Here is a 16,512-nt window from a genome sequence, read left to right as displayed (position 1 = left end):
TTTTTTTATGTAAATTTGATAATTACAAGTTCGTTTTTACAGCTAACTAGGTTTTTACTTTTAATAGCAGATTAAGCATCTTTTTATGAGGACTCTTATTTTGACAGAACAAAGAAAAAATAAAATTGTTGAAAAAAGTATAAATCCATAAATTTCCCGGTAAGACTTGACGAATGCCAGAGTCTTCCCTTGTTCTTTGCCTAGCCTACACCATGTTTTTACCACATGGCCCGCAACTCGTCCTCTACAGTTGAATTTTAAGAGACTCTCATTTTCCCGTGAATCCAGACTTAAATATCATTTTTGTCCCACAGGCACAAAAATGGCGCTTTTAAGACAGTGGCGCCACCAACCTGGTTCATTTTTGTTGCACATCAAAATGAGCCGCCTACACGGCTCATTCTGAGTTCAGTTTTTTTCTGTGTTAGTAGAGAGTATTTATAAAAGTATTTTAAGTATATGTCAATATCTCACCTATAACCTCTAAAGTCGGTTGCACGTACGTAAGCTTATACTCACTAAATTAAAATTATTTGTCGCATATTTTGAGTTTAATTATCTTATAACTATAGTGTAGGTAAAGCTTTATTTATAAACTCAAATAAATTTTTTATTGTTTACTATTTGTTTCCTGTTATATTTATATGTATTGTCAATTTTGCGGAAAATCTAAACTTTTGTAACGTAACAGTCTTTTTGAAACATTGCATTCATAATTTTTAAATAAGGCATACATGAATTTTTATAATAATAATAAAATGTTACTAAAGAACCATATTTTTAAATGCATGTGAGACGTTTCACGTCAAATGGAACAGAGCTATAGCCAAAAATTGTCTTGATAAAAAAAATCGTTTAAGGGCTGAAAAAACTTGTATACTCTTGTACTTTTGAAAGCAGATGGGCGATTTCAGAAATTCAATATGGCGGAGCCTGTAGATGCGATATAAGTCATCAAAGCACTGAGAAAAATAATATCGTAATAATAAGAAAATAATTTAGTTAAGCATTTTTAGTTGGCCTTACTAAAGTATGGTTGGCACAACAGAAAAGAAAGTGGCAATCAATCGAAAAATTTAGTTTGCTCTACCAAAAAATATTTTTGAAGGTTTCATGTCTACGAACTAAACAGTTTGGTTCTCCGTACTAAATCGCTGGCACGCAGAATTGCGCACGCGCTGTTCTCGAAAATGTGGCGTCGGTCGTAGGGCCTAGTCAGTCGTGGACCTCTTCCGCGTTATGCTTATCCGATCATTTATGTCATGTGTTTTTATTGTTCGGCTGGTCTATTATCGTAGCAGTGTCATTAAAGTTTTATAAATATTTATTTTTTAAAAGTGTACTGAAAGTGTTTCTTTTATTTCGAAAGAATGGCTGACGAAGTGACAAAACGTTTGCTAAGAGAATGGGGGTTAGAATGCCTCGTGGCATTCTGTATCAACTTTTGAAAACTTGCTCCTCAATTTTATGCGATATCATTTTGAGATATTTCATGAAACGCGCGTAGTGTGTACTTACGGGAAGATAAATTATTTTTGTAATGTCTAAGCATAATGAATTTAATAAAGTTATATTATTAATCTCATCTCTCTTGAATTAAAATACCTTATTTTTTATACAAAATCGTAAAAATGACCAAATAAACTATTTTATATAAAATAAATTATTTAGTTATTTCTACAAAAAAAATTTTTTTAATCAACGAAAACAGTAAGTTGAAATAACTAAATTTTATTTACGTCAACAGAACATTTTTTTTCATTCTAATAAATGTATTTATTACGTAGACTAAATTATTTGGTTACACCTACTAAATAATTCAATTGAGCGAAATTTAACGGTTGGACAAAAAAATTTAGTACTCCCAACCAAACGGGTTAGTTGCACATATATCAAATAAAAAATTTGGTAGGGACAACCAAACTTTGATACATGATACCAAACAGTTTTCTCAGTGTGTCAAGATTCGACAAATCCAAAATTAATTAAATTGAATCAAAAAATACACTTTTCAGCATTTTTGGGGTCGCTGAATACAAATCTGTAGTCAGATTTTAAAAATTCAAAATGGTGGATCCAAAATGGTGATCGAGTTTTTTTTAAATTCAATATTTTTTCTCAAAACTGGTTTCTCGGGGGTTTTTGGGGTCGCTGAATACGAATTTGAAGTTAGATTTTAAAAACTCAAAATGACGGATACCAAAATGGTGGTCGATTTTTGTTAAAACTCAATATTTTTTCTCAAAACTGGTTACTTTGGGGTCGCTGAATACAAATCTGTAGTCAGATTTTAAAAATTCAAAATGTCATATTCAATATTACGGTCCGTTTTGTTAAAATTTAATTTTTTTGATTAAATATGTTATTTGGGTGATTTAGAGGTCGCTAATTTTTAAAGCATAGGAGCACTTGTATATTTTTTAGATAACTGTCTGAAACAATTTATGAACCACTGGATTGTAATTAACAGTAAATGGACAACATATTCGCATTTTGCGATCCCACAAACTCCCGAGTAACCAGTTTTGAGAAAAAATATTGAGTTTTAACAAAAATCAACCACCATTTTGAAATTTTAAAATCTGACTTCAGATTCGTATTCAGCGACCCCAAAAACCCCCGAGAAACCAGTTTTGAGAAAAAATATTGAATTTAAAAAAAACTCGATCACCATTTTGGATCCACCATTTTGAATTTTTAAAATCTGACTACAGATTTGTATTCAGCGACCCCAAAAACCCCCAAGTAACCAGTTTTGAGAAAAAATATTGAGTTTTAACAAAAATCGACCACCATTTTGGTATCCGTCATTTTGAGTTTTTAAAATCTAACTTCAAATTCGTATTCTACTACCCAGAAAACTTCCGATTAGCAAGTTTCGAGGAAAAATATTAAATTTTTCAAAATCGACCGTCATTTATGATCCCCCATTTCGATTTTTTAAAATCTGTCTTCAGATTCGTATTCAGCGACCCCAAAAATGCTGAAAAGTGTATTTTTTGATTCAATTTAATTAATTTTGGAAATTTTATTCATGTTTGTATTTGTCGAATCCTGACATTGATGACTTATATCACATCTACAGGCCGCGCCATATTGAATTTCTGAAATCGCCCATCTGCTTTCGAAAGTACAAGAGTGTACAAGTTTTTTCAGCCCTTAAACGATTTTTTTTAATACGATAATTTTTGGCTATAGCTTTGTTCCGTTTGACGTTGAACGTCCCATCTATAAAAAGTTCTTTATTATCATATAATAAAAGTTTGTTTAAGTTGTATAGAAGTTATTTTAACAAAAATAGCATATTTTTTTATATTTTTTGAGGTGGGTATACGCTTGACGAATTTTTACCCAAGAACAAAATACTAATTTCATATATGGATAAAATGAATGAAAGATGAATCATCAAAATTATCATATGTAACAAAAAGACAAGGTATTCTTCTAATTTGTTACTTCCTTATTGAAATTACGATTAGTATGACCAAGATAGTGACTAATGATGACATAAAAATGTCATTATACGCCTAGTTTATGAAATATTTCTTAAAAATAATAAACGATACACAAAATCCTAAAAAAAAAATATTTTAATAAATATTTAATTGATGTTATCAAAAATTGACTACTGCGGTACTGGTAGCAGTACTGTGCCATTAGTGAACTCTGTCAATTTCAGGTGCACTCATTTCGAGGAGGAATTTACTTTTTAAAAACGTGTACACTTGACTACCGGTATTACACCTCATATTACCCTTTATTACTAAGTATTACACATTATTACAGAGTATTACACGTTATTACAGAGATATTACAGAGTTTTTTGCGTTATTACAGCACCGTAATAACGCATTTGTACACGGTATTACACAAGTATTACAGAAAGAGTACACCACTTGACTACCTGAGTAAATTCCCCCTCGACTCATTTATTCATTTACGTAAAAATTGCAAAAAAAAGATTTTTGGGGGTGGTTGATATTCTATTTTAAGAATATTACATACTGAATTTCAGTATTAAATATTCTAAAATAGGTGCCAAGTATATATTTCAGAATTTTTTTTCGGTGTAGAGGATTTTAAAAAAATTTAGAAATTTTAAGAAATTGATTAAATAGTTTAAATATAATTTTTTTTTTAAATTGTATAAAACTTGAAATTTAAAAAAAAAATGATGAATCTCTCAAAACTCAAATGTACTTTTTTTCACTTCCTGTGTAGAGAAATTCAGTACATGATTAGATTGTGAGTTATAAGAAACTTGACACGTTATTTATATACTTTATAACGTTGGATTTAATAAAGGCTTATGTCTTAAAGATATGATGTCAAACTTTTTTTTTTCTCAAAGAAAAAATGAAATCAAATTTTCAATAATTTTATTATTCTAGTACATTTTATAAAAAGTTAAAATAAAAAATTAATTTAAATTTTATGTATCAATTATTATAATAATAAATTTATCTAAAATTTTGATGTATTGAGTGTGGTTTAGGGGTATAGGTGCGTGTTATCGACCGGGTATCCCATGCTGGACGGCGTTGTGCCCCACCCTGAAAAGTAGGGAGAAAGAGAGAGAGAGAGAACGACTGATCACAGTGTACTGAATACCTACAGCTTTGCTGCCTCCCTGTTTAGTGATAGCGTAGATACTGTAGTGCTCACATCATCACGCAATATATTATAATTATTAAATCACATTCACATATATTTCATAATTTTACAACACCCGTTTTTTTACGAACTATATATATACATCACATGTTATACTTATAGCCTATCTTACATTTAACTTTAAATATTAAGATACCCAATGCTCAGAGAATTGAATTAGACTCTATATATATGCTCCAGTTCCTGATAACCCCACGTACTTAAAAATACTATACTACCTTCAAATCGTGTGTAAACCTCGTGGAGAATCAACCCTTGCTACTCCTTTCCCCCTCTCTCTCTCTATCTGAATCTATACGTCAAACAGCGAAACTTTTATTGCATATAAACTTTATTACAATAACAATTTTACAACATATTTATATTTCAAACGTATAAACTTAATTACTCGAACAAATTTAAAATTTCGAGGAAAAAAAAATTGTCAATCTCGAGATTGATAGTGCATATTAAATATCATATACTTCTGATTCTGATCTTTTTGCAAATTTCCTTTTAAAAGACACTTGTGATTTTTAAATCCCATCAGAGTTTTTATTAAATAATATTTTTAAAAGATTGTGAGAAAAAAAGTGTATATCTCACTCGCGGTACTAATTTAAATGAACACTCTTAATTAGTGGAATTTTAAGCAACCGATTTTAAAGATTTTGCTATTGTCAACTGTGTTCTCTGATATAGACTCTAAAAAGAACAACAACGAGCTGCAGATAGTTTTTTATACGTTTATAAATTAAAAAGAAAAAAAAACCGAAAAGCAAGCGAATCTTCGACAATGGGCGGATGTACTTCCAAGGATACAGCTTCGGCTGATGAGTATGTATTTAATTACTGAAAACGATGTCTAGGTGTCAGTTTTTCCAGTCGATTCAAGATTGGAGCACTTCATTTTCAATTAATTTTCACAATTTTGGATATCTGAATTTGCCGATCATGTACGTACATGTATCAGTTTTCATTATAATTATATTATCAGTATATTAGCATCTTCCGGATAGAATTTAGTATATTTTTTTTTATATATGACAATAAGTCATTCTAGTTGTTTAAAAACAAAAATTAATGTAGTTAAAAAGTTTTCCAATTAATTTTATATATTTTTTTTTATTTTGAATACGTAGAGATTCATTCTAAAAAAAGCTATAGTCTTTTACGTACAAAAAAGATGAATTAAAATTTTAAGGGTAAGCTACTTAAAAGACTCTTGGTATTTTAACACTAATCTAAAGTATAAAATTCTGTTCTAAATAAAACTTTGTATTGATTTCTTCTTGTCAATATTTAACCTTAGTTATTTTTTACACAGTAAAGCCTTATGCATTACTTTATATTGCATCATTCCGCTTAATTTGTTTTTTGTGAATTTCATTTTTAGTAGGCAAAAAATTTAATTATAATTGAAAAACGAGGTGCAAATATGATGGGGGGGGGGGGTTTGGGAGAGAGGACTTCATTTTAAAAAACGAGGTAAATATTTTTTAAATAGATTAGGATACCGAGCAATCGATATCGTCCCATAATTTTCTTTTTTTTAATATGCTTGTAGAAATTTGTAACGTTGGAATATAAAAAATACGTAGGGAAGAGCGGGGTAAAGACGTTTTTTAAAATATCTTCCTTCTTTCTAATCTATTACAATTTTCGTTTACAGTTTATTGTTAATATGATTAAAGCAATTAATTAGAAAAGAAAAAGCTCGAAAATTTTAAATTTAAAAAATGGTTTTAAGCACTTTATAACTGTGAATTTATTGACTTTATTTTATTAACTTTAAAAAAATTGTAAATTTTTGGTAAATATAAATCAACATTAATATTTCATTATATTTTCGCGCGGTTATTTAAATTGTTTTTCAATTTGAATAGAAGGTAAAGTAGACTTTTTAATGAAACATTAAAGAATCGAATTCAAAATGTGAGGTTAAAAATACAAGTAATGATTATTTTTTATAAAATAACTAAATTTTTTTTTTAATGTAGTAAATACTTATGTTTCAAAGATATTCGTCCATTTACTGTAAGTTCGTACAGTTTTAACGGCTATAATTTTCTTCCTTTAAAAAATATAAGCAAAAACGTCATTGCCCCGCCATACAGGGCAAAGCCGTTTTTTTTGCACCTTGAAAATAATTAAATTAAATAATCATGGCTTATAATAAATTAAGTAATTATTAGGTATTGAAATTTGTTGTTAATTAGTTTTAAATTAATTAGAAAAAAAGCACGTAAATTAATAGTGTAATAACGAAAATATTTACAAATAAACGTTACATTAGCGGCTTTGCCCCGCTCTCCCCTATTATTATATTCGTGTTCAGCATTTTTTACTTTAAAAAGCACTAACTCAAATTAATGAATTGTATTAGTTTCATCAAAGACAAAACACGCAAAATAGTAGTATCTACCGTGCAGATGGCGCTGGCATCTCAAAATTTTATGTGTGATATTTGTTTTCCACAAAACTGACTATTTTTCAACATAGATAACTTTTTGGAACCATCAGTATTGCACTACTTTTTTTTCTATAAGTGTTATGTGAAGATGTGACTATTAAGAAATTTCATTTGAAGGATTATATCTATTTCCTTCCGAATGAGACACATTTGAACATCACATGGTGTTAAACACCCAAGTATGTCCTTTATGTAATTTTTCGGAAGTGTGCCCTTTAAAGTTTAAAGGAGATTTTAATCGAACAAACAGTTTCGTCTGTGTGGGTAACAATTGGTTACGCCCACCTTATTTTATTTATATATTAATTAAAAGTAAACGTGTATAAATTTTAGTTGATAAACTTAAGTTTCACAAATTGTTTTTTAAATTTACATTTTTAAAAATAGCTCAAAAAAGGTGTGTAAGGCCTTTTGTTTTAAAAAATAAAATTCACCATTGGCAGGAGTATGAAAAAACCTTCAAAAAACATACCTGACACAATTTTTTTTTATTGTATTTATAGACATCAAAAATTCAAATAGGCGGTGTCAGGGAAAACTGATAAAAATTGACCCCCCCCCTCTATCTCCTCAAAAATTTCAAAAAAATTTTTTTGGGTATATTTTACTATCAGGTAGGACAACAATTTTCCCAAGTTTCACTTTTTTTCCGAGAAATTATTTTTTCCACTTAGGACATTCCACGTAAAATGCCTCATAAGTGTGATTTACGTAGATTTACATTACATTTAATAACGTATTATTAAAAAAATTGCTATATATAGATATAAAAATTTTGAGTTTTTAAAATAATTTAATATTAAATTAACAACTCTTAAAATATTAGTTTATTTAGTTACAATGCATCGAAAGTAAAAAAGAATTAAAGTGTTGACATTAAGGAGGTTTTATCGCTCGACGAAACTAGTCAAAACAGAGACCATTATTTTCTGATTTGAATTACTCGGGTGTCGTAAAACATCTGGCAACATGACATTTTGTCAGTCGTCGTTTTGTAGAGGTAGTGTTTACATCTATTTGCACACAAAACTATAATCACTGTACTATTTATCTCCCGTAAAATACTGTTACTTATTAATTATTTAATTAATTTATTTATCTCTGTATTCATTAAATCTATTTTTTGTTATAAAAATTTTACAATATTCCTTAAGGAGATTCAATCCGTTGACATAATATCAAATTAAAATGTATTTTTTTAACAACATAAATAAAATTATAATTAAAATAAATTTCATTAAATTTTGAAAGATTCGATTGTAAAATATAAAAAAAAAGAATTTTGAAACAAAATAATTATTTTTTATATTTTTCAAATCAAATATTATTTTAAAAAAATATATCTAACAAACAAAATTGTAGAGAATATTTTAAAGAGTAAAATGAGCTATTGTTCATAAATATTAAATAAAAATTATAATAGGGTCAGTTGGGGTAAATGGGGACGAGAGGTTTCGGAGCTTAATTTACAGTTTTAAAATTAAGTTCAACGTCAATATTTTAACCTCAGATCACCTGCAAGAGGTTTTTTAAGCTTTTATCTTGACAATTGGCAGCAAGATAAAAAAAGTTATCGCTCAATGCATAAAAACTTGAAAATCAAAGTCAAACTGTTTCAGTATTTTGTCGAGCATTTAAAAGAAAACAGACTTAAAAATCATACCAAATTTTTTTCTTATTCCGTTATGACTCCTATAACAGAAATTCACTTGAATTTTTGATTTTTGTCATTATTAACCAAATTAACAAAAATCAAAAATTCAAGGGAATTTCTGTTATGGGAGTTGTAAGGAATAAGCAAAAAATTTGGTATGATTTTTAAGTCTATTTTTTTTCAAATGCAAGACAAAATACTAAAAAAAAAAAAATTTTTTTAAATTTATAAATTTCAATTGGTTCAACTATTATATATCTACTACAAATTTTTTTCAAGTTTTTTCATCCCTTAATACAGTAATATACTTAAGGAAACTTTTTTCTCAAAACTTTCTTAGAAACTATGCTGTCCCCATTTACCCCAAATTTTAGGAAATTTTCTAAATCTTGGGGTAAATGGGGACAGTCAGTTTCATGCGTTTAAAGCTTATCTAAATTTTTTTATGCTGCATAAAATTAATCCTGGGAATGTAAATAACAACTTAAAAAAAATAAACCCGTAAATATTACATTTTTAAAGGAAGAAACTTATGTAATTTGTGAAAAATAGCGATTTTGTCCCCATTTACCCCAACTGACCCTAATTGTTCTCTAATTTTGAACATAAAATGTTAAATAATTATTATTTGATGACAAATATTAGCATATAATATAATTTTTTTTCAAAATTGTACAATTGGATCTTTCAATATTTAGTACAATTAATTTCATTTATAGTTTTATTTAGTGATAATATTAATTTTTAATTTGAAGTTATGTCAAGGGGTTGATCTGCCTTAATATTAAGGGGATTGTTTAAATATCGTGAGGGTCAGGTGATTAATAGGGAGAGTCCTATACTTCATAGGAGTTTTATTCTCAAACCAATTTTGTCTTTCTCATTAATTATTTATTAAGCTGTCCGGTCAATATATAATTAATTAAAGATTCGTTTTGAAAAATTATTTCCACATTACGATTTAATATTTTTTTTTATATATACGTTTACTAATTTACTTCTACTGTTATAGAACTCGCAAATAAAATGCAAATTGTAACTTTAATTTTTTCGAAAAAACTATACTCATTTATGTGAAGATTTAGAAAAAAATATTTTTGGTATACTCTAAATATATACTTACATATAAGCCTTATCTATCTGTAGAGTAAATTTGATTAAAAGAGTAATATTAATTTTCTTATCATTTTTAAATATGTGTATCTTATGTGTAATAAAAATTTATGGATTTTAAATTATATACAAGGTATTTTGAAGTTGAAATTTTTCCAAAATAATTCCTCATTTTTTTTAAAATAAGTTTTGACTCAACTGAAACAATTTTTTTATTTTTCTATTTTCATTGCAAAGCCGAATTTTTTTCCAATAAAATATTTAAAGATATGAAGCTGATGATACAGCAGTAAATTTGATAGAAAATTATAAAATCTATTCTCCTATTTTTTCTCTATTTTAAAAAATTCTCCATTTTTTATGAATATTTCCCCTTTTTTCATCCATTTCCCCAATTTTATGTTGAAACTCGAATAATGGAAAATTTCATAAAAATCAAAATTTGAACCACAAAATTTTTGTTTTCTTAAATAAATTATTTACAGTTTTTCTTCAAATTTTAAATTCACATGCATAACATACATATATGAATTCGAAAAAAAAATTTAATTTAAAAAAAATTTTTTTGCATAAATTGTTCAAAAATTAGAATTTAAGTCAACAGACATGATAAATTTGTTTTAGTACATTAAATAAACCAATATTAAATGTAAAATTTTTTAAAAAATAAACTTAAAATTAAAAAAAAAATTAAAATAAAATATTTAGATTCTGATCACATTTTTCAATCTGAATTGTTTACTTAATTTAAAAAGGCCTGAATTAGGAAAATTGGAAATTTTTTTATCAGAAAATTAATTTTAAAAATTTAATTTAAATAAATTAAAAATTTCAGTTTCTTTGAAAAATATTTATTTATTTATTTATTTAATTACAATGTACGGGCTTGCAAATAAAAAGTTAAAAATGCCCTTTAGTGCAAAAGCACTTAATATTATAAGAAGATATAATGAATGTAATCACAGAATGACGAAATCATGTAGGTGACTTATAGACTAATACAAAATTAATTTTCGTAGGTCGTTTGTGAATTTGCCTAAATATATACCAAAGAAGTCTAACGCGTGACAGTACTCGTTACCTCTAGTACAAATTCTGTTAATAATACTGTTGTCTAAATAGTTAGAAAATTAGTTTAGAAGTAATTTTCATTCTGTGGAAAATTAATTTAAAAATAAGTTTAAAAAATAAAAAGCGTCTATTTATTAATTCACATTTTTATATAAAACATTAAAAATGACATTTAAAAAAAAAAATTAATTACTGTACTGGTAAAATCTTTTCTTTAAATCTCACTTTTCTCTATAAATTTATCATCTTTTAAAAAATTTGGTTTCTATACTTTCTATGTTTTAAGATGTTTTTTATTCATCAAGAAAATGGGTGGTCTCAAAATGTTTACCGGTAGTGTAATTTAAAACAACTTTAAAGCATTTTGGTTAAGGAAAATATACATTTAGATTTTACCCTATTTTTCTCCTTTTTTCAAAGAAAATTTCTCCCATTCCCCCCTTTTTTCAGCAAATTTTATGCTGCGAAGCCAGTTACTGAGAAAAAATATAAATATTACAAAAATTTTTTTAAAAATATTTAATATTAAGCGATGGCGTTTTTTTTATTTTCTTAAAAAAAAATTTATAAATTATTCACGAATGATTAATTGAATTTTGAAAAAGTTATATTTTAGAAAACATTGAAGCTGGTACTTAAAAAAGATTGTTATAATATATACAGTTCCTACTGTTTGACCCAGAAAGCTGAGATTTGGTACACAGCTGCACTGTCACGTATAGATTTATGATGAAAGTTATTGCGAACACAATTGTATTTAATTACCATAGCATTGCCAAGGAAATAAACAAGATTTTTGGTGAATTTTTGTATTTAAATAATTCTCTCCTCTTCTCTAATTAACACATTATTTAAATTTATATTTTATAAATTAGATTTTTCAGCGTATCAAATAATACTGTATAATTGAATTTTCCAATAATAGAATTTACTATATTTATCTGAATAACTATCTAATAGTCTGCCAAAATTTAAATTTTTTGTTTTGAATTTAAAAAAAGACGTGCTCTTCTTATACAATCCAATTCTCATACTTATAATTGAATACACAATTTTGGCTGACGTAAAATGAAATGAAATTTTTATAAATTAAAAAAAAAATTTAGAATCATTCACACAAAAGTGAAGCAATGAATAACCTTCTTAAAATATTAGTTTTGAGAGTTAAATTAATTTTATTATTAATCAAATGTATTTTTTGTCTTATATTTTGCAGTAAAGGAAGCAATATGGTAGATCAAGCAGTACTCGATAAATTGGAAGCTGGTTTTTCCAAGCTTGCTGCTTCAGATAGTAAATCATTGCTGAAGAAGTATCTAACAAAGGAGGTTTTTGATCAACTAAAAACAAAGAAAACTTCATTTGGTTCTTCTCTTTTGGATGTGATTCAATCTGGTGTTGAAAATCCTGATTCAGGAGTTGGTATTTATGCACCTGATGCTGAATCTTATACTCTTTTTGCCGATCTCTTTGATCCAATAATCGAAGATTATCATGGTGGATTTAAAAAAACTGACAAACATCCACCAAAAGATTTTGGTGATGTTGATACACTTGGAAATTTGGACCCCACTGTAAGTATATTGAATAATTTTATAATTATTTATAACTTAACAGATTTAATGATCAATTTAGATGAGCAATTTTGCAAAACCAAAGAAAAAATTATGCAAAAATTTTTTTTCTTTATATTAAAAAAAAATGATGAATACTGCTCTTAAAAAATATTCTACTTAATTTAAGATATAATTATCTGAAAGCTATTTTCAATTAAAAAATTTTGAAATTTAATTTTTGTCTGTAATTTCTAATAAATTCTCCCTTAATAGAAATCACCAAAAATTTAAATTAAAACTTACTTTAAGAGCAATTATATTTAAAAATCTGAATTGTAAATCTTTGAAAATTTAATTATTTTTTAAAAAATATTATCTAAAATTATTTGATAAAATAATTTCAATTCTGTAAAATTTAATTAAATTATTGTCTGAAATATAATAAAATCTTTTTTAATTCAATTATTTTACAAAATTTTAACTGTAACTGTTCTAAAATTCAATTATTTTAAAAATTTTCAAATAAAAACTCTAAAATTGAATTGTTGTCAGAAATTTAAAAGAAAAAACTACATTAGTGTTCATTTTCAGAAAATTTATTTTAAAATTAAAATCTTCTTCTCCAATTATTTTTCAATTAAAAATTTTATGAAATTCAACAATTGTTTACAATTTTAAAAAACTCAAATAAAATTACCAAAAATTTCAAATGAAAAAACCTTTAAAAAATTTTTCATCTAAAACTTTTTGAAGTTTAATAATTTCAATTATAACACTTCTGAAATTCAATTATTTTTAATAATTTTTATAATATTCTTTCGAAAATTCAATTATCTGAAAGCATTTTCAATTAAAAAAATTTTTAAGTTCAATTTTTGTCTTTAATTTTTAATAAATTCTTCAGCAACAGAAATCACCATAAAAATTCCAATTCAAAATCACTTGAATTCAATTATTTTCAAAAATTTCAAAACCCTCTTTTAAAACCTTCTAAAATTTAATTATTTCTAAAAATCTCAACTGTAAATCTTCCAAATTTAATGATTTTAAATGATTCTAATAAATATTCTTCAAAAATTCAATTATTTGAAAGCATTTTTCAATTAAAAACTTGAAATTCAATTTTTGTCTGCAATTTCTAATAAATTCTTCATCAACGGAAATCAATAAAAATTTCAATTGATAATCACTTGAAATTTAATTAATTTAAAAAATCTGAATTGTAAACTTTTGAAAATTCAATTACATTTTAAAAAATGTTATCTAAAATTATATTATTAATTATTTTCAATTCTATAAAATTTAATTATTTGTCTCAAATTTAACAAAATCTTTTGAAATTTAATTATTTATAAAAATTTCAACCATAACTCTTCCAAAGTCCAATTATTTTGAATAATTTTAATATTTCTTTAAAAATCCAATTATTTATAAAAGTTTCAAATAAAAATTCTAAAATTCAATTGTTAGAATTTTTTTTTCTTTATAGTCTAACTTAATTAAAATTTTAATTTGCGTCTTCTATTCTGAAATTGAAATAAATTTTCTTGATAATATTCCTATAGAATTATAATTATTATTATTAAGGAATTAATAAAAATATTAATTATTTTAAGTAAAATACTTATTATCTAATTAAATTTAATTAAAATAAAAAAATTGACTTTTCCAACTTTTTTTGTAATGTGAATCGACTAAAACTATGTAAATAATGTTATTTTATATAATTATTTATAATAAAATTTTTAAAAATTATTTTTCAGGGTGAATTTATTGTGTCTACTCGCGTAAGATGCGGACGTTCATTGGAAGGATATCCTTTTAATCCCTGTTTGACTGAGGCACAATATAAAGAAATGGAGGAAAAAGTCTCTAGTACTCTTTCGGGACTTGAAAATGAATTGAAAGGAACATTCTATCCATTGACAGGAATGAGTAAAGATGTTCAGCAAAAATTAATCGATGATCATTTTCTTTTTAAAGAAGGTGATCGTTTCCTTCAAGCTGCCAATGCTTGCAGATTTTGGCCAACTGGTCGTGGTATCTATCACAATGATGCTAAGACTTTCCTTGTTTGGTGCAACGAAGAAGATCATCTTAGAATTATCTCAATGCAAATGGGAGGTGATCTTGGACAGGTAATTTACATCTTTTTCTCTTCTTTATCAAATGTTAAAACCAAATAATTGTATAAGCATTAAGTGTATAAATTGAGTTTAATTTGCTTAAAATTTGAATGTCTACGATACAAAGTAGATTTTGGTTTTAGATGATTTATTGAAAAACATTTTTTTTTTACCTCTTTCGAACATTTATATTACGTGTTTATTTATTTTTAATCTGGAAACGACAATGTCATTACTAGGTCATATATTTTAAGAGATTAGCAGGCATTATGTTGTAAAGCTAGTAGACACCGAAAACATTTGCTAACATCCTCTTGAGATTCTCTTTTTATGCCAGTAGATAATTATTTTTATTTTTTTTTTTTTTCAAAATGAATTTAACTGTTATTGAAAAATATATATCTAATTTAAAAAGTAAATACGTTACTTAAAGTTTTGCAAACTATTATTTTTTTTATTATTGAATTTATTATTGAAACCTTTTTTCTTCTCTAGGTGTATCGTCGTTTGGTAACTGCAGTGAATGATATTGAAAAGCGATTACCATTCTCTCACAATGATCGTCTAGGCTTTTTAACTTTCTGTCCAACTAACTTGGGAACGACAGTTCGTGCATCGGTGCACATTAAAGTACCAAAATTGGCAGCAAATAAAGCAAAGTTGGAGGAAGTCGCATCGAAGTTTAACCTTCAAGTTCGCGGAACACGTGGTGAACATACTGAGGCTGAAGGTGGCATTTATGACATCTCCAATAAACGGCGACTTGGTCTTACTGAATATCAAGCTGTCAAGGAAATGCATGATGGCATTGCTGAGCTTATCAAAATAGAAAAAGAATTATAAAAAAAAAACAATTCAGATCCTACCTCTTTTTTTCATTAATTATTAATACTCTTCGTTACTTTAGTCCTAATGCAATTCCCAAAGCAAGAATACATTTACTGTTATAATTACTGTATGTTAATTATTCAATTATCTTTAACATATTATTTTTCAACTGGATCAAAAAAAAAGAAATTGATAGTTAATAAAATCGTATAGTAAAATACATGACTGTTTTATGATTTTATTTCTTAAAATAAATATGTTACATTTCATTTTCTTTTCATTCTCTTAAAATTAATGTTAAGTAACTATATAACATGAGAAGTTAAAAATTATAATCGAAAGAAAAAAGCTAAAATTTATTTATTTTTATTTTTTTGAAAGGTATAAATTGTATTTATCATTCTCACAGCTAAGCACGGTGAGTTGGTACTAAGTTCAACGCAAATGTTTTGGCACTTCAAATTTTCTTACGAATTTCCTTTCTAGAATGTTTTTTGAGTAATTTAACCCCCCCCCCCCCAAAAAAAAAAAAAAAATTAGATAAATTTTTGAGAAAATTGATTTTGCATTTTTCATGCTGAAAACATTAATAAACAGTTTAACGTGTACTAAAAGTTCTATATAATAGAATAGTAAAAAAAAAATTATATAATGGTTTTGATCGAAAAACAAAACTCCCCACTTCCCCCTATACATAGGGTAAAAGGTACAGTGACCGACACCCAGACAGTGAACGACACCTGCTATTAAAAACGATAATAACTATAAAAATAATAATATTTAATTAAATATCACTAGTAAATTAATTAATATACAATATTTAAAAACTTATACAGTTTATACAAAATTTTATATGTTTATATTTTCCTCAATATTTAATACTTTCTAGAAAACTAACCTCAAAAAATTTGCTTTATTGATTACAAATTTTATAAATATGAAAAAATTGTTAAATAATTATATTTTAAAAGCAACTTTTTTTGTACATTAAGTCTGAATAATAAAATTTATGATAATACTAATAAATATCATGTTACT

The 16,512-nt window shown here is 25.9% G+C and overlaps 1 protein-coding gene across 2 annotated transcripts in view; it reads left to right on the top strand.

Moving 5' to 3' along the window:
- LOC127279412 (arginine kinase) overlaps positions 1–15,694 on the top strand; it is a 28,053-nt gene extending 12,359 nt beyond the window's left edge. The window contains exons 1-4 of one of the 2 annotated variants that reach the window (XM_051301757.1): positions 5,155–5,490; positions 12,181–12,538; positions 14,284–14,658; positions 15,142–15,694. In XM_051301757.1, the coding sequence (XP_051157714.1) occupies positions 5,450–5,490; positions 12,181–12,538; positions 14,284–14,658; positions 15,142–15,489 (1,122 nt within the window). In that variant the 5' untranslated portion in view covers positions 5,155–5,449 and the 3' untranslated portion in view covers positions 15,490–15,694. Of the gene's footprint in view, positions 1–5,154; positions 5,491–12,180; positions 12,539–14,283; positions 14,659–15,141 lie in introns of those variants that run through there. The other variant, XM_051301758.1, reaches the window with a different exon arrangement.
- The last annotated feature ends 818 nt before the right edge of the window (positions 15,695–16,512 follow it).

This window comes from Leptopilina boulardi, unplaced genomic scaffold (genome assembly GCF_019393585.1).
Source record: "Leptopilina boulardi isolate dan_hultmark-lab unplaced genomic scaffold, ZJU_Lbou_2.1 LbouV2_216, whole genome shotgun sequence".
Lineage (NCBI taxonomy): Eukaryota > Metazoa > Arthropoda > Insecta > Hymenoptera > Figitidae > Leptopilina > Leptopilina boulardi.
The sequence above is the reverse complement of the archived record's forward strand: the minus strand, read 5'-3'. Positions and strand labels throughout refer to the sequence as shown.